Source organism: Glycine soja, chromosome 6 (genome assembly GCF_004193775.1).
Source record: "Glycine soja cultivar W05 chromosome 6, ASM419377v2, whole genome shotgun sequence".
In the NCBI taxonomy this organism is placed as follows: Eukaryota; Viridiplantae; Streptophyta; class Magnoliopsida; order Fabales; family Fabaceae; genus Glycine; species Glycine soja.
The window spans coordinates 15,465,347-15,489,671 of NC_041007.1; the positions used below are offsets into that span (position 1 = coordinate 15,465,347).

At 40.5% G+C, this 24,325-nt stretch overlaps 1 protein-coding gene across 4 annotated transcripts in view; it reads right to left on the reverse strand.

Moving 5' to 3' along the window:
- LOC114416438 (HEAT repeat-containing protein 6) overlaps window positions 1-24,325 on the reverse strand; it is an 88,386-nt gene that overhangs the window by 47,724 nt on the left and 16,337 nt on the right. For 3 of the 4 annotated variants that reach the window (XM_028381301.1, XM_028381304.1, XM_028381303.1), the window contains exons 10-14: window positions 18,854-19,007; window positions 18,642-18,729; window positions 4,173-4,275; window positions 3,997-4,087; window positions 3,376-3,579 (exon numbers count right to left, since the gene is read on the reverse strand). In XM_028381301.1, the coding sequence (XP_028237102.1) occupies window positions 3,376-3,579; window positions 3,997-4,087; window positions 4,173-4,275; window positions 18,642-18,729; window positions 18,854-19,007 (640 nt within the window). The remainder of the gene's footprint in view (window positions 1-3,375; window positions 3,580-3,996; window positions 4,088-4,172; window positions 4,276-18,641; window positions 18,730-18,853; window positions 19,008-24,325) is intronic. The other variant, XM_028381302.1, reaches the window with a different exon arrangement.

Below are 24,325 nucleotides of genomic sequence, written 5' to 3' on the forward strand. Positions count from 1 at the left end.
AAGCCTTTTCATAATCAACTTTGAATATGAGGCAAGGTTTATGGCTCCTTTTAGCTTCATCAATGACTTCATTAGCTATGAGGACACTCTGAAGAAGGTGTCTCCCTTCAATAAACGCTGATTGAGCTTCATTAATGATGGTAGGCAGCACTGTCTTGATTCTCTTAGCTAGGATCTTCGCTACAATCTTATACATACAGCCTATGAGGGATATAGGTCTGTAATCATTCAAAACTTGTGGATCAACCTTCTTTGGAATTAAAGCTAGGAAGGAAGCATTGCCTCCCCTAGGGAAAATTCCGTTAGCATGAAATTCATCTATAAATCGAAGAATATCAGGCTTGAGTAACTGCCAAAAACTCTTGATGAAATTAAAGTTGATCCCATCAGGCCCGGGGCTCTTGTCACTCCCACAATCCCAGATTGCTTCCCTCACTTCCTCCTCCAAAAACGGCTTCACCAGCTCTATATTTTGTTGATGAGAAATGCTTTGAAAGGGGGTACCATCTAAAGTGGGTCTATGGAGGTCTGGTTCCATAAACCTATGCAAAAAGAAAGATCTCACCTCCTCCTTCACAACATGAGGTTCAGTTGTCCAAACTCCATCCACCATAACTCCTTTTAGAGAGCTGCTACTGCGGTTGGCATTTATCACCATGTGAAAAAAGCGAGAATTGCAATCACCCTCCTTGATCCACCTTGATCTGGATTTCTGTCTCAACAAGGACTCATGGGCTTGGGCTGCAGCCCAAAGATCTTCCTGCAGTTGTTTCCTATGCTGCTGTTCATGAGGGGACAAAATCCTGAATTGTTTAATATTTTGAGTCTCCAGTCACATGAAAACTGGCTCCAAAATCTGGAATCCAGGTGGTACCAGCTTGCTCATTCCCTTGACAAGTTGAACTAGTGAGCATCACACTGGGTTGACTATGATTTGGACCAGGATTCTTAGAATTAGGATTAACCTAGGTGTTTGAGGTTCTGACTGAACCAATAGAGTATGGGATAGGCTGTAATGTAGTGGGGTCAATGAAAGCTAAAGATTCATGAAGATGGAAGGTCACATCAGACCGAAAATGGCAAACATTATTCGTGTGCCCAAATTTAAGACAGATTTGACATTGAAAATTTGCAAATCGTCCACCACCAAGACCTCGGCCGGAGCTACCACCACAATGGCCCGCGGTCCGGAAACGCACCACGACCATACACACCGTCAAAACCACCAGAATCACCAGTTTTATAGGCGTTTGGATACAAACAGCCTTGAGTGTAGTTTATCGAAACAGAGTTCATCACCTGTGCTTATTTGTTGTATTGCATAAGTCGAGTTTCATGTCCATAGAGCAACGCTTCAATCTCTGCGATGGACAAAATTTGCTTTTTGCTTTGGATAACAGAAACCACCGATGCGTAATCCGACGGCAGTCCTTCAAGCAGCATGTCAACGTATTCCTCATGACAATCAGGGACACCAACACCAGCAAGTTCATCCACAAACCCTTTGATTTTTCGCAAGTTCTCCTCAATTGTTTTGCCGTCAAGAGTAACTGCTCTCATGGTAGTGTGGAGCTGTCATGCTTGAGTTTTCGTGTGAAGGCTAAAATGCTCATGAAATTTATCCCAAACCTGATAGTAATGATAGTAATGATCTGAACCAAGAACACGTGACGATGCTGATTTAGAAAGAGCTGACTGCAACCATACCAAGAGCATTTGATCTTGGACCTCGCACACTTCATAATCAGGGTTGATATGATCATCCTCTATGAGATAACGAGGAGGAAAAATCGGATTAACCACGAAACGTTGCAATCTGTGTGACTTAATAACCGGTTCAACGTATTGACGCCACTGAAGATAGTTGGAATCATCAAGTTTCTCAGCCACAGAGTTGGGAAATGATTAGGAACTGAGCTGGAAGGAGCAGAAGCCATGAACACAGAACACTGGACCTTGCGAAGGAACTAGGAATTCGAAAAAATGGCTCTAGATACCATGTTGAATAAACTGAGAGAGAGAGAGAGAGAGAAGGAAGAGAAAACTTGTTGAACAAAAAAGACTGATTTTATTGATTATCAAAGTTAATTACAGAAGGTTACAAAAGAAGTATATATAGACCTCTGTTCTGTTATTGTAATAGATTGTAACTAACTAACATAATCGTAACTAATAGAACCCAACCAACTCTAACTGATTCAAATCAACTCTAAGATAGGTGTTGTTAGCAAAAGCTAACAGCCCTTACAATTATAGTTTACAAAACTGTTTTCACAGTTGACTGACAGCATACTCTAATATATAGAAATAATGGATAGGGGTGAAGGTAGAGGATCAACAGAAGCAGGGATAATTGGTAAAACTGTGAGAGGAGTTGCATTTGATTGGTCAGCAATAATAGGGTTAGGCTTTGAAGAAAATAGGATAGCAAAGCAAATTATAAAGAATGAGAGAAAACTTAGAGTTTAAAGGAGATGCAAATAAGGCTAGACCTGTGGGAATTAATATCAATACCCTGCCCATTACCAATGGGTATCTGATCTGGAACTTCAAATGGTGTCAACTGCTGAATGTTTAGAGAAACATTAGTGACATGATGGGAGGAACCAGAATCTGGATACCAACTGTTTGAAGGAACAGAACCAGCAGTAGCAATGTTAGCTTGAGGAGGGGCTTTAGGAGGAAGAGTTGCTTGAACTCCAGCATTGTGCACATATGGCATTTGAGGATAGTAGTAAAGAAAAGGAGCCATGATAGGCATGTATTGCTGAGCAGAGGGAAGTTGTTGTGTTACAGCTTGCTGAGTAGAAGGTTGCTGAACTGAAGAAGTGGTTGTGTGTTTTCATAAACCATGGGCTGTGTAGCAACATAATTTTCTTCATAGCGATGGTAGAAAAATGAAGCCTCATGACCGAATTTGTGACAAAGTTGGCACTGAACATTTGCAAACCTACCACGACCACAGCCATCTCCTCTACCAACATTGCTTCTCCCTCCATTGTGACCTCCATAGCCACATCCACCTCTACCAGAATTAAAAAATCGGTTACCATTGTTTTCATTGCTTTCATTGTTCGAAATATTGGAATTATTATAATTCCCTTGAGAGAGGTGAGCTTGAGCATCAACAGTTTGAGTGCTTGAGCTACCACTGGAAGAACATGGCAAATTTTGTAGCACTTGAATTGGTTGGACATAGGCAGTACTGTTAGAAGATGAAGCTCCTTCGGAGAAATTAACAGCAGAGCTAGTAGAAGCCCCTTGGGTCAAATTAACACTGATTTGGGAGTCAAGTTTCTGAAACCTATTAAGCCTAGATTCATGACCTAGCAGCAACATCGCAACCTCATTAATTGTGAAGTGGATGAAACTTACTGCAGATTATTGACAAAGTGGACTCATAATCCCTGGGTAGTCCCTCAAGAATAACATCAAGTTGCTCATCAGGAGAAATTGTGACTCCAATTGAACCAAGCGAATCAACAATAGTCTGAATTTGTAGCAAGTACTCAGATATAGACTTATTTTGCAACTGTATACTACGAAGCTCGGTTCTTAGTTGACAAGTTATTGAGGAGGCTGAAAATTATTTGCGGAAGCCATTGTTAACAACACAGGGATCAAACAAGCTCTATGATACCATAAAAGGATTTCAGAATCAAAAAGAGAGAAAAAGCTTAAACTCAAGTCTGATTTTTAAATTGGCCTGTCAGGTAAATATTGTTGAGGATTTTTTATTCTCTTGCATTTGCTATTTTTCTCTTCTATCTTAATAAATTATTCATTTGTAAAAAAAAAAAAAAAAAAACTTGAAAAGATGATATTAGTTGAAAACTTCAAATGAAAATATTATCTTCAATGAACCTAGATAAAATATACTGCACATTCAGAACCATGAATTATGTAAACATTGATATCAAATTTTGAGTAATTCATTATTTTTGAAGTAATAACTTACACAAGTACTTTTACTATTAAGAATAAAATAAAAATTACCTGAAGAAACCTCATCATAGAGCATCTTCCTTATTTGAGCAGAAGATGGTGAAGTAGACAAAGCTAATGTCAAGCAACCAATAGCAGCTGCCTGCTAACGCAGGTCAATATTATGCATACATATCATTGTGCCAGAAGGACAAACAAAACTTTGAACAATCAATCATACAACTAACCAGCAGACTACTTCGATCACTTTTCATCCAAAACCCTTCTTCGATCCTTGTTCTAATAGATGTAACAACGATAGGCAACAAATTTGGAGGCATTCTTGAATATCTGGTAAAACAATGATTTCAGTGCACCTAATAATTTTACATTTGGAACAGATAAAAAATCTAATCTACCTTCAAGAAATCAAGAAGCATATATGGTGTTAGTGTAATAAGTGCAATTAACATTTAGTGAACATTTAGAATGATCAACATCATTATCTGTAATTAATTGTTTTATTCTTATATTTCACATTTATTATACTGTTCCCTATACAACCTCCGGAATTTTTTTTTATCAGCAAAAATGTGTGTGTGTATATATAAATCAGTACAAGTAGTACTAATATTTGTATATCCCAGTGTGCATATTATCTATGTAAGATTATGGTATCAAAATATGCTTGAGATATTAGAATACGATAACCCCATCCCTGGGCACACTGGAATACCCATTACAAAAAGTATCTATGGTCTAATCCCTCCGCTGTACAAGAATCCAGATATAATATTACTGGCCCAAAAGTGGAACGGCAGCTCAAATTCGTTATCTAAATATCTAAGCCACATCCAGCAGAAGAAAATTGCATCCTCCAACACTTTCTGTCCATTAAAATCCTCATTTGAGAATACAATTCTATTTGTGATTCCAAATGCACCATGTGAGGGCAGCCCACCAAATCCGCCATCTGTTTTGGACTATTCCTGATGCCTTACAGTATGAATGTTGTAGAAAGTGTTCCCTAGGTGATGCAAGGAACACAGTTACAACTTCTGTCCATGCAAGGCTTTCCCACCATAAAGACATTATCCTTTGGCAGCCAAAAAATGTGTAGGATGCTTCCTCCTCATGATTCGAACAAAACAGGCAATGGTAATCATCTAGCTGCACTCCTTAGGTTTGCTCTTGTGAGTAGTCTATCCCTAACCAACCTCCAAACAAAGTGTGCTACCTTCCTTGGAATTTTCATTTTCCAAATTAGTGTGAATGCCCCATCTTCATTCTCATCCGCCACAACATCATTAAGCAAATGATATCCACTTTCATCCCCCTTCCAAATCCATGTCCCGTTGATTAGGCTGAACCCTCAACTCCTCAATATCCTCCATAAAGCTAGCAACTAGCTCCATCTCCCCTTCCAATATCAGTCTCCACCACTCAAAATTCTATTCCCACGATTCCCCCATCTCAAAGCCCATTTGTTGAATAGTGTGATGTTTCTGTTGAGATATACAATATAGTCTCTAGTACTTCTCCATCAAAGATAACCCCTCCTCCCTCCACCTATCTTCCCAAAACTTTATCCGTGACCCACTTCCTATATTCCACTTCACACCTTCATTGAGCCACCCACCTTCCTCCTCCAAACTGCACACAAAACACAAGTCCCACCAACATATTGACTCCTTGTGGTTCCTCCTCGCTTCATCTAAGTTTCCCCATCTCCCATACTTTGACTCCAAAATCTTTGCCCATAAATCGCCAGCATGATGAAACAGGTTCAAACGCCAATTACCGAGTAATGCTCAGTTAAAACACGCAAGATCCTGCACCCCTAGACCACATTTCTTCTTAGGGAGACATATTGTGTCCCACTTCACCCACACCAACTTTTTTTGCCCCTCTCCTTCACCCCAAAGAAATGATCATTGTAGCCACACCAACTTACCCACCATCTTCTTAGGTACCCTGAAAAAGGAAAAGGAAAAAAAAAAATAGGCATTGAGTTAAGGACTACCTTTATCAAAGTCACCCTTCCCCCAAAAAATAAGTCTCTTTGTTTCCACTTTGAAAGTTTTCTCTCGCACTTAGAGATAATCCGATCCCATATCTCACTACGCCTTGGGTTTGCCCCTAAGGCAATTCCCAGGTAAGAAAAAGGCAATGACAAGAGTCTACAGTTAAGGTATCTCACGACGAACTTAACCCATTGATCTGATCTCCCAAAGGCCCCAAAACTGCTCTTAGCGAAATTTATTTTGAAACCCGACACCAACTCAAAGCTCCTTAACATTGCTTTGATTGCCTTCACATTGGACCTGGTTGCTTCACTAAAAAATACCGAGTCATCAGCATATTGGAGAATGCTAATTTCCAACCCATCTCTACCTACCAGGAAACCTTTGAACAAATTTTTCTTTGGTGTCTCCCTCATTAAACTTGTCAAGCCTTCAGCAACAATGTTAAATTAGAAAGGGGTTAATGGATCCTCCTGCCTAAGTCTTCTTTGAGGAGGGAACTCATTAGTGGGACATCCATTCACCAAGACTGAGACAAAAGAAGACTTCAGACACCCATCAATCCACATCACCCATTTCTCGCAAAACCCCATCCGCCTTAGCATATAGATGAGGAAATCCCAGCACACAGAATCATATGCTTTTTCATAGTTGACTTGAAAGACTAAACCACTTTTCCTTCCCAGTTTTGCTTTATCAAAAGCCTCATTAGCAATCACCATGTTGTTCAAGAGATGTCTCCACTCTATAAAGGCACTCTATCGTTCATCAATGATGGTAGCCATGACCTTCTTTAGTCTTCTAGTTAGGATTTTCGGGACAATCTTGTAGATACAGCCTTTTTTTTTGGAAGGCAAAATTATATATATTATTATAGTCAGAAACAGTACAAGGGGTACTGAATAAAGGAAATACAAGGCACCTCTGGTGCCGCCCTCCAAAAAACCCAAGCTAACCCAACTAATAAGGTTATCCCACACAGATTAACCAAAGGATTCCGAGATATTGGAAGACCAGTGGTTAAAACTAGTGTTGAAACCTTTTTGTCTAGCTTTTAACCAAGACCAGGCTAAGAACAATGCATCATCCATGACTTTTAGGGAATCAAAAGGTTTGTCCTGGAAAATCAGGAGGTTCCTATGCTGCCATATGTTACTGGTCAGAGCAACCCACCATCCACAGCATGAACTATGATTTTTCTCTGCTCCAAAACCATCACAAAATTGAAGAAAATGGTCCACTGGAGAAGCTGGGAGAGGTCCCATAGCCTGTATCCAACTCATGGACTCCCACCATAAACCTACTATCCTCTTACAATTGAAAAATAGATGTCCCACCTCCTCTTGCTCTTGGCCACAGAGAGGACAAGCAGTGTCCTGGATGATCACCCTTCTTCTTATGAGATTAGCTCTAGTGGGGAGTCTATCTTTAAGAAGCTTCCAAGTGAAAACTGCAGCTTTTGGGGGAATTTTCATTTTCCATAGTAATGTTGAGGTTCTCACATCAGAGGCTGGGGAAAAGGGGCTTATCAATAATTTATAGGCAGACTTAGTGGAATAAACACTACTAGGGTCAGCTTTCCGGATCATAATATCCTTAACATGCCTCTGAATAGGTATGGAAGTGATCTCCTCCATAAAATTCACAGCTAGATCACTTTCATGATCAAACAAATTCCTCCTCCATTTGAAGTCCCACCTCCAACTATCCTGATCAAAATTTCCCATCATTGAAATGAGGTCAGATTGTTGTTTATTAATGAGAAACAGCTGATTGTATTTCTGTTGAAGAGTAGAATCTTCCCCTAACCACTTGTCTTTCCAAAAGTTGACTTTATCCCCACACCCCACCTTCCAGCACATGTATTGTTGAAAATTGCTTTGATCAGCCTGGTGATAAAGCTTTCTTAGGTCCCTCCACCAGCCAGAATGCCCCCCTTGGACACGAACAGACTGGAAATCAGCCCAACCTCCATACTTTGAATTGATAATCCTAGCCCATGGCTGCTGCTGGTCAGAAGCTAAGGCCTATATCCATTTGCCCAACAAAGCTGTATTGAATTTAGAGATGTCTTTTATCCCTAGACCCCCTCAGACTTGGGCAGGCAGACAATCTCCCATTTCACCCAAGGAATTTTCTTATGATCTTGGTCTCCCCCCCACAGAAAATTCCTTTGCAAGGCCACCAATCTATTTACTACCTTTTGAGGAATCTTGAAGAATGATAACAGATATATTGGCAGAGCATTGAGAACTGAGTTAATTAGAGTGATCTTCCCTCCCATTGATATGTTTTTCTGAGCCCACTTAGATAGTTTAGATTCACATTTTTTTATTAAAGGCTCCCACACTAGACTGTTTGAAGATTTAGCCCCAATATGGATACCCAAGTAGCTGAAAGGGGTTTCCAATTGCCTACAATTCAGGGTTTGGGCTGCTTCATTGATCCAGTTAACAACACCCCCTATAACTCCAAACTGACTCTTGGCATAATTAATCTTCAAGCCTGATACCATTTCATAACCTCTCAGCAAAGCCTTCAGTACCAAAACATTGTCCCAATTAGCTTCACCCACAAAAACAGTATCATCTGTATACTGCAGAATATTTGTGGGTTCTTTTTTCTTTCCAACCCTGTAACTTTTGTATAGTTGTTTCCGGACTGCTTCCCTCATGAGGCCTGTAATGCCTTCTCCAACTATGTTAAAAAGCAAAGGGGCTAGAGGGTCCCCTTGTCTCAGCCCTCTAGTTGGAATAAACTCCTTTTTAGGGCTGCCATTAACAAGAATAGATATGGTTGCTGAATGGAGGCAAGCTGAGATCCACTTTCTCCATTTGAGACAAAATCCCAGTCTGTGCAGCATATAATCCAAGAAGGACCATGAAACTGTGTCATAAGCCTTTTCAAAATCCACCTTGAAGATCATGGCTGGATTCTTACTACTACAAGCTTCCTCAACCACCTCATTAAGTATCAAAATACCATGAAGTATATGTTTGTCTTTAATGAAAGTTGTTTATCTTTCATCAATTAAGACAGGTATGACATTCCTCAACCTGTTTGCTAGTAGCTTAGCTATCACCTTGTACATGCATCCTATCAAAGAGATTGGTCTATAGTCATTGAAGGACTGAGGGTGGTTTACTTTAGGGATTAAAGCTAGGAAAGAAGCATTGCTGCCTTTAGGGAAGCTGCCATTGACATGGAACTCATCCACAAATCTTCTAAACTCAGGTTTCAACACTCCCCAAAACTGTTTAATAAAATTGAAGTTAAAACCGTCAGGCCCAGGGCATTTGTCTCCACCGCAGCTCCATACAGCTTCCTTTAGTTCTTGATCTGTTTAAGGGAGAATCATATCCTCCATCTGCCTCAGAGTAAGTGAGGGGAACTGAACTCCATCAAGGGCTGGCCTGGAGTAATTCTGCTCAGAAAATCTCTTGAGGAAGAAATTCACAGCTTCTGCCTTCACTACTTCTGGTTGCTGTACCCACCCTCCATCTATGAGGATTCCTTGGATAGAGTTATAATTTCTCCTGAAATTGATTACCTTATGGAAATAGGCTGAGTTGCTGTCACCTTCTTGTAGCCATCTTGATCTAGATTTCTGCCTCAATAGAGATTCATAGGCAGTAGAAACTTCCCACAGCTCTTGTTGAAGGGATTTCCTAACCTTGATCTCATCCTCAGACAAAATTCTGGTAGATGCTATGTCTTCCACTTCATTTAACTTCTGTTGAATTTTCTGGATCTCCTTAATGCTGATGTTCCCATACTCCTTACTCCACTGTTTTATTGTCAATTTTAATTTTCTCAGCTTGTTCTTGAGCAGAATTCCCCCCCATCCAGCTTTTTGCTCACTACTCCATGTCTCTCTAACCAATCTTTGATACCCTTTTTGGTGAAGCCACCAATCAACTACCCGAAAAGGCTTAGGACCCCAGTCTACTTTCTTGGTTTGCATGATGATTGGGCAGTGATCAGAGAAATCCCTTGGGAGGGTATATTGAGAGCTATCAGGCCAGGAAACCAGCCACTGGTCTGAGACCAGAAAACGATCAAGTCTACTCTTCACACTTGCATTGGGTCTTATCTAGGTATATCTACTGCCAACACATTTAATTTCCTGCAGCTCCATGTCAGATATCCATGCATTGAATTCTGAGATACTCAAAGGGTCAGCACATCTTTGGGATAAGCTGTATCCTTCTTGGTTTCTAATACTATTAAAGTCCCCCATGAAGCACCAAAGACCAGGAGGGTTAGATGCCCTCAGCTGTTTCAGTTCATCCCAAAGAAGTCTCTTCCCAACAAGGTCAAAAGGGGCAAATATGTTGACCACAAACATCCTTTGATTAATGTTTACACACCTCCCTTCCAGCATTAGATAATTACTGCCTTTCACCTTCCTGTCCACCTCAAATAAAGAATTATTCCATAAACAAAGCAATCCCCCAGAAGCCTGAACTGAGGGGACATAATCCCAAGATGAAGATGAATCCCCCCATATGGATTGACAGATCCCTTTATTAAAGCTCTCTTTTTTTGTTTCTTGAATACATGCTATGTCCACCTTATTCTTTAGAATGCTCCTTCTAATGGCGGCCCATTTGATACCCCTCCCCAAACCTCTTGAATTATAAGAGAGGATGATCATATTTGTTGGTGTTTAATGCCCATCTCAGCTGCCATCTTGTTATCTCTGGTGTCCATGTCCTTCATAAGCTCCTGAACCTTCGAAGCATCACCCCCATAGGTCAGGCCCAGATCTTTTATCAGGGCATACTGCATTTCCACTTTCTCTGCTTGACTAGATGAAGTGCAATCTGTTTTTAGGCCTGTAAATGAGTCCACTGCTGGACTCTTAGGATATTGGGCCTTTCCCCTACTGGCCAACACCTCCTTTCTTCTAACATAAACCTTAGTAACAGATTCTTCTGGGCCCAATACACCTTCAGGCTCCTTTGGGTCATGTTGACCACTGTGGATATTGACTACGGAGGGCTCCTTTACATGCACATCACTAGCGAGAGATACAATATCCTCAGAAGAAATGTTCTCCTCCTTTTCCCCTTCTGTGCATGTATTTTTGTTCCCAAGGACTTCATCAAAAAGGTCTTTGTGCTGGTTTGCACTGTTTTGTTTGACCTTCACAGACCCCTTTCCATTTGCATGCTGGCCTTCCTTTGACCTTCAACAATGGCATTTAATTCGTTTCCATTGTGGGTGATATGGCCGTTGCTGGGTTCGGACACGTCACCAGGACCAGCGTCTGCTCTTCGGTGGTGGTCAGAAACGTTTGGTTGGTCCACGTCGTCATTGTCAATGACGGACCGATCAGCACGGATTCGACCAATGGGTTTTATCCATTGGTCACGACAGCCTGAAAGCAGACGGTGCTTACCCCAATGGTTGGAAAGTTCACCGTCACAGTAGTCGGAGCCGCCATCTGAGGTAGCGCTACCGAGATGGTGCTCGGGGGAGCTCTCGCCGGCCGATAAAGGAGTGTTTGGCTGTGTCGAGAAAGGGGATGGAGGGAAGCATGTAGCGTTCCAATGTGATTCCACTACGCGCGCATTCCTGGCACATCCTCGATGACGTCCAGGTCATACTCGACCCCGTCGATGGTGGCCACCACCGACTCCTGTAGTCGCGGTCTCCTGTTTGTCCAAATAAGGATGTGTGCTACATCCATCCTCTTACGGTCCTCCACGTACCCATCCACCTCTACAAGCTCGCCAATGTCCTTCAGCACCTTCTCCATGTGTTTCGGCGCCCACACAGTCGACGGGAGACCCCATAGCAAGACCCACGTGAGTCTGTGGTCTGGTCGAATTTGCAGGCTCCATTTCTGAAGCTCCGTGATGGGAGTAGACCCCGATTGTTTCTCCTCATGTATCAGTCGTGCCGCCTTGGAATCGTCCAGGTAGGGAAGAAAGATCCAATCATCAACCCAATAGCAGGGATTCACCTCACCATCTAACACCCATTTGAGCTCCTCTTCCACCCTCTCGAACATACCTCTGTTTTTTAGTCTCCCAACCCATGCTTTCTGGAGCCAGTCATTGGTCTCCATATGGGAGCTCAAGACCACTGTCCTCTGCGTAGACCTTGTGGTGCGTTTAGGGGGTTCTTTCTTCCGATAAGAGCTTTCTTCTCCCTCCATCTCCTCTCTAACTACCTCCACGTAGGATCTCTTCCTGACCTCAGGACATATAAGCTTCGCGTCCTCTTGATTCTCCTTATATGTTTTCTGATTATGCACCACCCTCTGTGCGGATGTGCTATTCTTGTTTTCCCGAATCACCCTCCCCCTGTCGTATCTTGGCCTGTTAACGAAAAGTTTCTTCCCTCCGATATATATGTTGGTGTCAAGCTGTGTTTCCAGTCTTCGTTCGTCCTGGACCTCTGTAAACCTTACAAACCCGAATCTGTGGCCTTCCTTGTTCTTATACTTGGGAATAAAGACTTTCCATACCTTTCCCCATTTCTGAAAAATCTTCCATAGATCATTCTCCTTGACCCCTTCAGGGAATCTAGAGAAGTCGAATGTCGTGACATCTTGTTTGTTTCTCCGTGTCACCTTTCTATCCTGACGTTTGAGGCTGCTCCTATCCACTCTGTCCCTGCTTTCTACCAATCTCCTTTTCCGCCTGTGCTTTAATTCATGCCATACTCCATGGTGAACCTCTTCCTTGGCAGAATCGTGAACCTCTTCCTGTTCTAGACTCCATCTTACATCAACTCTGCTATGATGATTGTATCTTGCATCATGACTGCTCTGTCCTGTAAATGAAGGTCGAGGTTGACCCTCCGCTTGACGTCTTGAAGAAGATCGTCGATGGTATCTTTCTGTCCTTCCGAGCTCTGATTCTAGCACCCTCTCTCTAAGTCGCTTTCTGCCCTCTCTCGCTCTCACTCTGCTCTCAGTTTCTCTCGCACTCTCTCTCTCCACCCTGTTTCTCTCTCTCGCTCTGCTTCTCTCTCTCACCCTGCTTCTCTCTCTCACCCTGTTTCTCTCTCTCATTGTTAGACACAATGATGTCTTGTATACAGATCTTATGTTACCATGGTGGAACTTTTAATTAAGTATTGTTACTCTTTTATTTTGGCTATCTTGCAGAAGTATTACATTTCTCAAAAATTGAAAAAAATCAAGCCTTGTAGATACATTTAAATTTAGTGGATCTTGTACCTTTGGAATAAAAGCCAAGAATGATGCATTACTGTCTTTCGGAAAGCATACATTTGCATGAAATTTGTCCAAGAAGCACAAGACTTCCATTTTCATTACGTCCAAAATTCCTTAATGAACTTAAAATTTAGTCTATCGAGTCCTGGACTCTTAGAACTCCCACAGTCCCACACTGCTGCCTTTACCTCGTCCTATCTGGCCACCAATTTTACATTTGCCTCCTAATTAAATGGTCTTGAATTCTACATCGTCCAACCTTGGTCTATCAAATGATGATTCTTCAAACCTTCTCAAAAAGAATTGTTTGACTTCTTCCCTTGCTCTATTCAGCTCTTCTACCCAACAATTCAACAATATAAATCCCCCTCAACAAGTTTTTGCACCGTTTCCAATAGACAATCATTGGTAGAATCTAGAATTGCAACCCCTCTTCTTTACCCACTTTATTGTTGCTTTTTGCCTCATAATATATTCTTTTAAGTGCGCTGCCACCCAAACTTCCTCCTGCAGCTCCTTCCTCAGTCTGATTTCCTCCTCAGTCAGGTCTTTATCCTCCCCTTTCTTTTCCAGCTTAAGTTTTTGCTTTGCCCTCTTTAGCTTCTGGTGAATAACCCCAAACTGTTCTTTGTTCCACACTTTTAATCTCTATTTCAGCAACTTCAATTTTTCTTTTAATACAAAGCCTCCCCACCTTTGTACTGAGCTCTCTCTCCGACAATCTCAAACTGTCTTCCCAAAGGATTTATCTTGAAACTAGCAGTCAAGAGTCTTGAAGGTCTTCGGACCTCATTCGGCAATGGTTGATTTCAACAGGATTAAACAGTGGTCTATGTAATTCCTATCCAATATGAATTGAGTACTTCTACTCCATTTAGAAAACCATTCAGCAAACACAAGAACCCTATCCAGTAGGCTTTTAACTGTCTCGTTTGGCCTATACCAAGGGCATTTGTGACCTCTACTAGGCACATCCTCAACGTCATGATCCCTCCACCTTGTTCTCTTTGGCCAACCCCCACTCGTTTTGATTGTCTCCTTACACAATTCAAATCGCCGACTATGCACCACAATTTGTTATGACTTGCACTTCTTAATTGTTTAATCTGACTCCACAAGTTTCTTTTCAGATTTACATCGCAAGGGGAATATATATTTACAATAGTGATTTTTTCGCCATCACCTTTCCAAGTTCCATCTAGTTAAATAAATCCACTGCCAATAACCTCCTTCTCTAGCACAAAAGATGATTCGCTCCATATGCACAAGATGCCTCCAGCACTGTTCACTGCTAGATTGGTTGCCCATTTAACCTCAGAATCCCCCCACAAAGCCTGACTCATAGTTTTGTCCACCATTTCCTTCTTAGTTTCCTGTAGACATAACATATCCACTTGCTCTTTTACCACCAATTTCTTTACTGCTCCCCATCTAAAACCCCTTCCCAAACCTCTAATATTATAGGATACTATCTTCATTGATCACCCTCCCTTCTTCTCAGCAATCCATTTTCTTTCATCTAAAACAACCATTTTTGGACAGCAATCCATTTTCTTTAATCTAAAGCAACCATTTTGGACAGCAATCCATTTACTTCCTTCCCAAAGCTAGCTCCCATGTTTTTAGCCAAAATCCCATGTACTTGCAGCCGCCATCATTGCATTACAACTTCTCGGGCTCTTGTATATCGAGCTTGAAGTTGAACCTTCAGTGTTCGCCCCTTTCGCGTAAGCATCCCACATAGCAACTTCTTTTAGACCACTTCCTCCATCCAAAGTAAGAGAATTAGGCCTTGTTGGTTCAGCATTAGCACTTCCAATGTCTTTACGAAGGCTGGTGTCTTCATTAGTTTCTTTTTCTCCTCCTAACACACCAGGACCATATCCCCTTTGTATTTTCTTGTTCTCATGTAAATTTCCATACTGATTGAGGCACATTAGTTTTTAGACCCAAGTTCAGTTCTTCCATTTTGTCTTGGTCAGCCACATCCTCTTCTGAGAGGACAAGTTCTGAGTTGTTGTCTTTTCCAGAAGTAGGTGACTGTCAACACCCTTTCATTCAAGACTGTCTGACTTTTGTGGAGGGCCCTTGTTTTAATTACCTACTTCCTTTTCCTTTCCATCACTTTGTTTACGAAAAAGTGCTTCATCTTCCACCCTGTCTTTCTGTAAACTGTTGACTTTGTCAACCCTTCTTTCCTTTTCCATAGTTGAGAGCTCCTGTCCATCGCCGAAAGCATAACTGACATCTGTCAAGCTTCCTTCCTATTGTGCATGCCCACGTGTTTCAGTGGGCTCTTCCAAGAACGAATCCCGGATTGGGGTGCCTTGGTTGACTGAGGTCAACGTGTTGGATGGGCCACCACCAACGGTCAAAGGATCTTTGTCTCCACCCTCTCTGCTATTAGTACTAACGTCACCTTCTTCCTCCGCTAATGGTCTCCTATCAACGTCCACCACTGCTCTCTGATCTTCCTCTGCCACCACCCAAGATGGTTTTTCACCATCAAACTGCGAGCAGACAAATGCTGCATCTGGCCCGATTCGCTTTCCCCGGCAGAGATCTCCAATGAGTCCAAGAAGTTCAATCTTCTGCATATGCATTTTCGAGAACTATGCAAGTTTCCTCCACAATCTTCACTATAAACTCTTCACCGTTGGTATTCGACGTAACCAAATGGTTGATGAGCAGAGACCAAGGTGTGTTGACAAGGACCATTACCCGATCAAATCTTTGCAGATCTTCCACCTTTTCATCTACCTCGACTACCTCTCCTATGCTTTCTACAATTTTCTTGATGCTTTCCATGTCTCAGGCGTGTATCGAAATGCCCCAACACATTATCCAGACCAGTCTAAAGCCAGTGCGCATTTTTGGACTCCATTTTTGCAAGTGGAACATAGATAATCCATTCTGAACTCTTTCCTTCCATGGAGCTTATGCTTTCGCGTCGTTCAAACCCAATAGCAGCACCATATCGCCACCCAAAGTACTTCGGCTTTATCTCTTCCCTGCCATCCCACATGAGCTCCTCCTCAAGTCTGTTGAATGCTGCTAAGTTTCATAAACAGCCAACCCAAGCCTTTTTCAACCATGCTTTACTCTCCATAGGCACCAACAATGAGATTGTTGAACAAGACTGATTATTTGCAAACTGCTTCTAAGCATTCCTCAACGTTCTTGGTTGCCACCTCCAAGTTGCGTGTTTTCCTCCATTTGCTACCAGTGTTCACGTCTGTCTTCTTCAGCCTCACCGTCATTATTGGAGTATGTAAATACATAACTCTGTAAACAGTTTTGTTTCATAATTGTAAGGGTTGTTAGCTCTTACTAACTGCACCCATCTAGTATTAGACAACAGTGTATATGTTGTAAGGGCGGTTAGTTTTCACTAAACTGCACCCAAGTAGTTACATTCTGTTAGAAGTTAGTTAAAGGTAGTTAGAGTTAGTTTACATTCTGTTAGAAGTTAGTTAGAGTTAGTTGTGGTTATTTTCTCAAGTCAAAACTCTTTAAATACCTTTGTTGTATCTAACTCATTGAGTTTTTCTGACGGAGCAATAATATCAGCTTTATCTTTTTCATTTTCTCTCTCACTCTCACTCTCAAATCAGATCCTAATAAATCTATGCATTAAATAGTTTGATTCTCAACACCTTGAAATAAATAGGGACGGACCAGTGATTAGTGGGAAAATTGATCTACTTATCCCATACTACATCAAATATTGGGTCTATGTGAGTTTGTTTTAGTTAACACATACTAGACAAGACATGATAGTCATTGGATTTGTTTTCATTAGATAATTAAGAGGTAAAACATATCCCATTGTTAGAGTATAAGATAAGAGCTTTCTTATGACAGCTGTCAGTTGAAGAGTTAGTTAAGACTCCGTTAGTTTGTTAGACAAATAGTCTCTTGTACTGATCTGTATTGTGCCAATGTGCTCTACACATAGAGCTCACTTGTACAATCTTTAGAATACACTTTTCAGTTCTCTCTATCATCCTCTGTCTCTCTGATTACCATTCTTACACCTATGTAATTAGGTAATGTATTTATAGTAGAACCCTTAAATTTAGGTAGCCTACACCATAAAGTTCTGCCACAAGGAGAAATTTTTTCATCCCTACCTGCTCTATTACCAGCACATAGCTTACTGTTAATTTGTAAAACTGTATTTTGAATAAAATCATCAACAGAAAAAAAAAAAAAAAAAAAAAAACCTTTTGCTCAAAATCTATGTAAACAATACGTGGATATGATTAGTGTTAGGATATAAGGAGAAGGGAAAGATAGTTAACATGGTTAGCCTATTAATAACTTAGTTACTACAGTTAGGATATTGATTAGTTAGTTAAGGGGTTAGTTAGTTAGAGAGGTTTATTAGATATAAATAGGAACAGAAGGATAGGAGAGAGAGGGATCTTATCATTTGTAGATTGAGCATTAGCTCTTTGTGAAAGGAGAAATCCTTTGTGAATGGGAAACCCTTGGAGGAGAGTTTTCTCTCCTATTTTCTGTTCTTTTTGTTGTGATAAATCATATTTGATGTAGAAATTTAACTATACAAAGGATAACCAGCAAAAAGAAGAATCTTTATTAATGAGAAAAGAATGAAACAACAAAGAAGAATTCTCTATGAATTCTTTACCTCTCACAAAGTGTTCTCTAAAGGATTTGTATCCTTATGTTTTCTCTGAATGATATTGTTACAATTTCTCTGCTTATTTATACTAGCAAACAAGCAACACAAACCTTCCATTATAATTTAGTTTCGTTCTTTTCACATTAATAGAGAACACTTTGAGAGGTAAAGAATTCATAGAGAACTCTTCTTTGTAGTTTCATTCTTTTCTCATTAATAGAGATTCTTCTTTTTGCCAGTTATTCTTTGTATAGTTATATCTCTATGTCAAATACGATTTATCACAACACTTTTCTTACTAGTCAATAAAATTCTTTCTTTTCTTTCTCATTTCAATTCTTGGTTCCTAACAATTAGATATAAATATTAATCTATGATAAAGTTGTTTGCCATCTACTACATCGCTTAATCATCCTTTTGAACTTCATAAGTTCATAATTGCATGATTTTTGTACCAGACATAGTATCATTTTCAATTGTTTCAGCTTTCAATAATACCCTCACTTATAAAATGGTTCATTATGGTTGTGAATTATGATGTCAATATATCCATTAGATAGCTGTTCGATTATAAATGAAAGTTCCTCAGTTTGCCAAACTTTTGATGATTGGGGTTCCCACAAGTAACATTTGTATCAGTGAGAACCTATTCTATCCAACCTCAAGGTATTTCAAATGAAAAAAATAATATTACTGCTACAACCATGAAACCATATTTGCACTATGACAAACAATAACCAAAACAGAGAATATTGTACTAATTTATAAGAGGAGAAAAATATAGGGAAAACTTAGCATTACAATTACAGCTACAACGAACACATAGGATAATACTGAAAGCAAAGTAACATACGGTGTAGATAGTATCAAAAGTCTGAGAATCTTGAATAACAAAGTCAGCAATTTACTGTGAGCTTCATGCTCTATTAGGTAAAGAAGACCTACATCAGAGAAAAAAGACCAAAAGTGCAAAATTAAGAAAATAAATGAATAAATCAAAAGCACCATAACAGATGTCTGTAAACAACAATTTATTCAATAAGATACTTCAAATGTTTTAGATACCTCTATGGAGTTCCATTAAAATCTTCCCAAGGGAGCTTGAAAGTGCCATAAAAGATCCAAATTTATTAGATTCCTTATATTCAGCTACTTGCAGGAAAATGGAAGAGAGACCATCCAACATGGCCACTAGCGTGGATGCAGATGCCATGCGTGGCTGTATATCAAAAACAAACTTTTCTTAGCCAGGAAATTGAGAACTCAATAGAACTATAGCACGTGTTTATGCTAGTGGGGTAAAAGATAGGCTGAAGAGAAAGGCTACACAAGTGATCAGCTGCATGCATATGAAAGGAGGTGCAAAGAGAAGAAGCTGGAAAAAGTACAAAAGTGCTCACTCCCGAGAACATGCTAAAAGCAAGTTTGTTAGAAGAAAGTTGAATGACTGCAACATAAGACAGCTGTCATATGATGAATGGAGAAGGGAATTCCAGTATCATACCAGACTTTGACCAATTAAGAGGTTGAGCTCTCATAATATCTATCTATTAGAAAATAGGTTATTATAACCCTATTGTTTTTTTTTCAGCAAAGATAATATATTATATATATGAAAGAGAGTACCAGTGGTACTGTATTACAGCCATATGAGAACCATACAAATGGTTCCACAATCAGACATACATAGTCTGAGGGAGAACCATGGTATGGATATGGATGAAATTTACATATAGTGGCCAAAAATGTCTGTCCTCTACTAGTACAAAAAACCCTGTCTAATGCTACTGGACCATTGATTAAAGTGGGTTGTGAAGCCTTTCTCAAAGCTCCTAAGCCAAGTCCAAAGAGTGAAAGTTGCATCTTCAAACAATTTATTGGCATTGAAAGTATCATTGGAGAACACTATGCTGTTCCTGTGCTTCCAAATGGACCATGTTAAGGCCAGCCACCAGCATTGCCACCTGTTGATCCTAACACCATGAGCTTGAACATCCATATGTTGGAGGAAGTGCTGTTTTGGGGTGAGGGGGGCAGCGCCTTTTAAATTCAACCATGACATAGATTCCCACCAAATAGGTTGGATTCTGCTGCAATGAAGGAATAGATGAGCTGCATCCTCGTCTTTGTTTCTACAAAAAGGACAAGACATTTCTATGACACTTGCCTCCACTGCAGATTCTGCCTTGTGGGTAGTCTATCTCTAACTAGCCTCCATGCAAAGACTGTTACTCTGCTTGGAACCCTTAACTCCATAATTTATCAAAGCAATCCTCTTGGCTTCCAACTGATGATCCCTCCCTTAGTATATTATAAGCGTTGTGTGCTGAGTATTAGCCTGTTGGGTCTCCAATCCACTCCCACACATCAGTTTCTTGTTGCTGAATGACCTTATGTTGAACCTCATCTACATGTCTGCAAATGTCACCTTCTTTGAAGAAACTCCCTTTTTCTCTTCTTCAATGCAAGATTTCAATTTTGTCCAACAAGTTTTACCTATCCCATCACTTGATCCACTATTGTCTCCAATTCATGAAATCCCTATTATGGACACAAGTCAAGCCACTTCTCCAACCAGCCCTTCTTCATCACCTCACACCACTCACCAATATGAGACACACACAGAGACAAAGTTATCTAGTCATATGTCACATGGAGAGTCCTCTGCTTCATGTCCATCACCTTCAGCTATACATACAACGGTTCCAACTGATGACGGCTCTAGGTGGCCAATTGCTCTAAGGAAAGGTATTTGACCTACCAATATTCCCATCCTATTTATAATTGTTTGAGTTATCACCGGGTAATCTCTTTATTTTTCCTTTATTTCATCCATATGGCATCTCATCATTCCTAAAAATATCCATGAAACACTTGATCACCCTAGATGGCAACAAGCCATGATTGTTGAAATGCAGACTCTTGAAAGTAGTGACACATGGGAACTAGTTCCCCTACCTCTTGAAAAGAAGGCAGTTGGTTGCAGGTGGGTGTATGCTACTAAGGTTGGACCTAATGGTGAAATTGATCACCTTGAGGCTCAATTGGTGGCAAAAGGATAGACAAAGATATATGGTCTTGATTATGGTGATACCTTTTCTCCAGTGGCCAAACTCACCATGGTCCGCCCATTCCTTGTTATGGTTGCCATTAGCCATTGGCCTCTCCATCAATTAGATATTAAAAATGTTTTCTTACATGGTTACCTGGAAGAAGAGATATACATGTAGCAATCTCTTGGGTTTGTTGCTCAGGGGGAATATAGGTAAGTCAAATTGTACAGGCTTTTGGATTGAAGCATAGTGAAGCAAATCATTCGGTTTTCTATTGTCACACTTCTCCAGGAAAGTGTATTTATCTAATTGTCTATGTTGATGGCATATTACAGGGAATGATGCTGCTACAATTTGCTGGCTGAAAAAGCACCTATTCAGCCACTTTCAGACCAAAGACCTTGGGTGTCTAAAATACTTTCTTAGTATTGAGGTGGCTCAATCACACAAAGGCATTGTTATTTCTCAAAGAAAGTATGCTTTGGATATCTTGAAAGAAACATGCATGATTGAGTGTAAGCATGTTGACAGTCACATGGATCCAAATCAAAAGTTGATGGCAAAACAGGGTGAACCCTTCAATGATCTTGAGAGATATAGCAAACTAGTTGGGAAACTCATTTATCTTACAATCACTGGACCTGACATATCTTTTGCAGTTGGGGTAGTTAGTCAATTTATCCAAGCTCCTCACACTAATCACTGGAATGTTGTAATTCACATTCTTAGGTACATTAAAAGGGCTCCAAAACAAGGATTGTTGTATGAAGACAAGGGAAACACCCATGTTACTAGGTACTGTGATGCTGACTGGGCAAGCTCTCCTACAGGCTGGCGCTCTACTACTAGATTTTTTTTTGGAAGGCAGAAATATATATATATATATATATATATATATATATATATATTATAGGCAAAAACAGTACAAGAGGTACTGGATAAACAAAATACAATGCACCAATGGTGCTGCCCTCCAAAAACCCAAACTAACCCAACTAAAAAGGTTACCCCATACAGGTTAACCAAAGGATTCCGAGATATTGGAAGACCAATGGTTAAAACTGATGTTGTGTCCTTTTTGTCTAGCGTTTAACCAAGACCAAGCTAAGAACATAGCATCTTCTATGACCTTCTGCGGCTGAAATGGTTTGTCCTGGAAGATGAGAAAGTTCCTGTGTTTCCATATGGTACTTGTCAAAGCAACCCACCATCCACAGCAGTTACTATGGTTTTTCTCTGCTCCAAATCCATCACAAAACTGAATAAAATGGTCCAGTGGAGAAGCTGGGAGAGGTCCCATGGCCTGGATCCACCTCATGGACTCCCACCAAAGCCCTATTATCTTCTTGCAATTGAAAAAGAGATGCCCTCCCTCCTCTTGTTCTTCACCACATAGAGGACAGACATTATCCTGAATGATCACCCCTCTCCTTGTGAGATTAGCTCTAGTGGGGAGTCTATCTCTTAAAAGCTTCCAAGTGAACACTGCATCTTTTGGAGGAATTTTCATTTTCCATATTAATTGAGAGGTTCTCCCATCCATGGCTGGTGTAGAAGGGGTTATCAATAATTTATATGCAGATTTAGTGGTATACACACCACTAGGATCAGCTTTCCATAACATGACATCCTTAACATATCTCTGAATATGAATGGAATTAATCTCCTCCATAAAATTCACAGCTTGATCACTTTCATAGTCAAAAAGATTCCTCCGCCAATTGAAGTTCCATCTCCATCTATCCTGGTCGAAATTTCCCATCATTGAAATGAGATCAGCTTGTTGTTCACTGATAAGAAACAGCTGGTTGTATTTCTGTTGGAGATTATAATCCTCCCCTATCCACTTGTCCTTCCAGAAATTTACTTTATCCCCACATCCCACCTTCCAGCTCATGCATTGCTGGAAAATGCTCAGATCAGCCTGATGGTACAACTTTCTTAGGTCCCTCCACCAACCAGAATGCTTCCCTTGGACATGAGCAGACTGCAAGGCAGGCCAACCCCCATACTTTGAATTGATAATCCTAACCCATAGCTGTTGGTGGTCAGAAGCTAAAGCCCATATCCACTTTCCCAACAAAGCTGTGTTAAATTTTGCAATGTCTTTTATTCCTAGGCCCCCCTCAGACTTGGGTAGACAGACAATGTCCCATTTCACCCAATGAATTTTCTTATTATCTTGGTCTCCTCCCCACAGAAAATTCCTCTGCAAGGTCACCAATCTGTTTATTACCTTTTGAGGGATCTTGAAGAAAGATAACAGATATATTGGCAAAGCATTAAGAACTGAGTTAATAAGAGTGATTTTCCCTCCCATTGATATGTTTTTCTGAGCCCACTTAGACAGCTTAGCCTCACATTTTTTGATTAGAGGTTCCCACACAAGACTGTTTGAAGATTTAACCCCTATAGGAATACCCAAACTGGCTCTTGGCACAGTTGATCTTCAAGCCTGATACCATTTCAAATCCTCTCAGCAAAGCCTTCAAAGCCACTACATTGTCCCAATTAGCCTCACCCACAAAAACAGTATCATCTGCATACTGCAGAATATTTGTGGGTTCTTTTTGCTTTCCAACCCTGTAGCTTTTGTATAGATGTTTCCAGACTGCTTCCCTCATGAGGCCTGTAATACCTTCCCCAACTATATTAAAGAGCAGAGGGGCTAAAGGATCCCCTTGTCTTAGCCCTCTAGATGGACAGAACTCCTTTGTAGGACTGCCATTAACAAGAACAGATATTGTTGCTGAGTGGAGGCAAGCTGAGATCCATTTTCTCCAAATGTTACAAAAACCCATTCTATGCAGCATATAATCCAAGAAGGACCAAGAAACTGTGTCATACGCTTTTTCAAAATCCACCTTGAATATCATTGCTGGATTTTTACTCCTAACAGCTTCCTCAACCACCTCATTAAGAACCAAGATACCATGAAGTATATGCCTATCTTTAATGAAAGCTGTTTGTCTTTCATCAATTAAGACAGGTATGATATTCCTTAACCTGTTTGCTAGTAGCTTAGCAATCACCTTGTACATGCATCCTATCAAAGAGATTGGTCTATAGTCATTGAAGGACTGTGGGTGATTTATTTTAGGGATTAGAGCTAAGAAAGAAGCATTGCTGCCTCTAGGGAAGCAACCATGGACATGGAACTCATCCACGAATCTTCTAAACTCTGGTTTCAACACACCCCAAAAATGTTTAATAAAATTGAAGTTAAAACCGTCGGGCCCAGGGCATTTGTCTCCACCACAACTCCACACAGCTTCCTTTAATTCCTCATCTGTGAAAGGAAGAATTAGATCCTGTCTCTGCCTATGAGAAAGGGAGGGAAACTGAACTCCATCAAGGACTGGTCTGGAGTAATTTTGTTCAGTAAATCTGTTTAGGAAGAATTTCACAGCTTCAATCTTCACTGCTTCAGGTTGCTGTACCCATCCACCTTCTGAGAGAACACCTTGAATAGAATTATAATTTC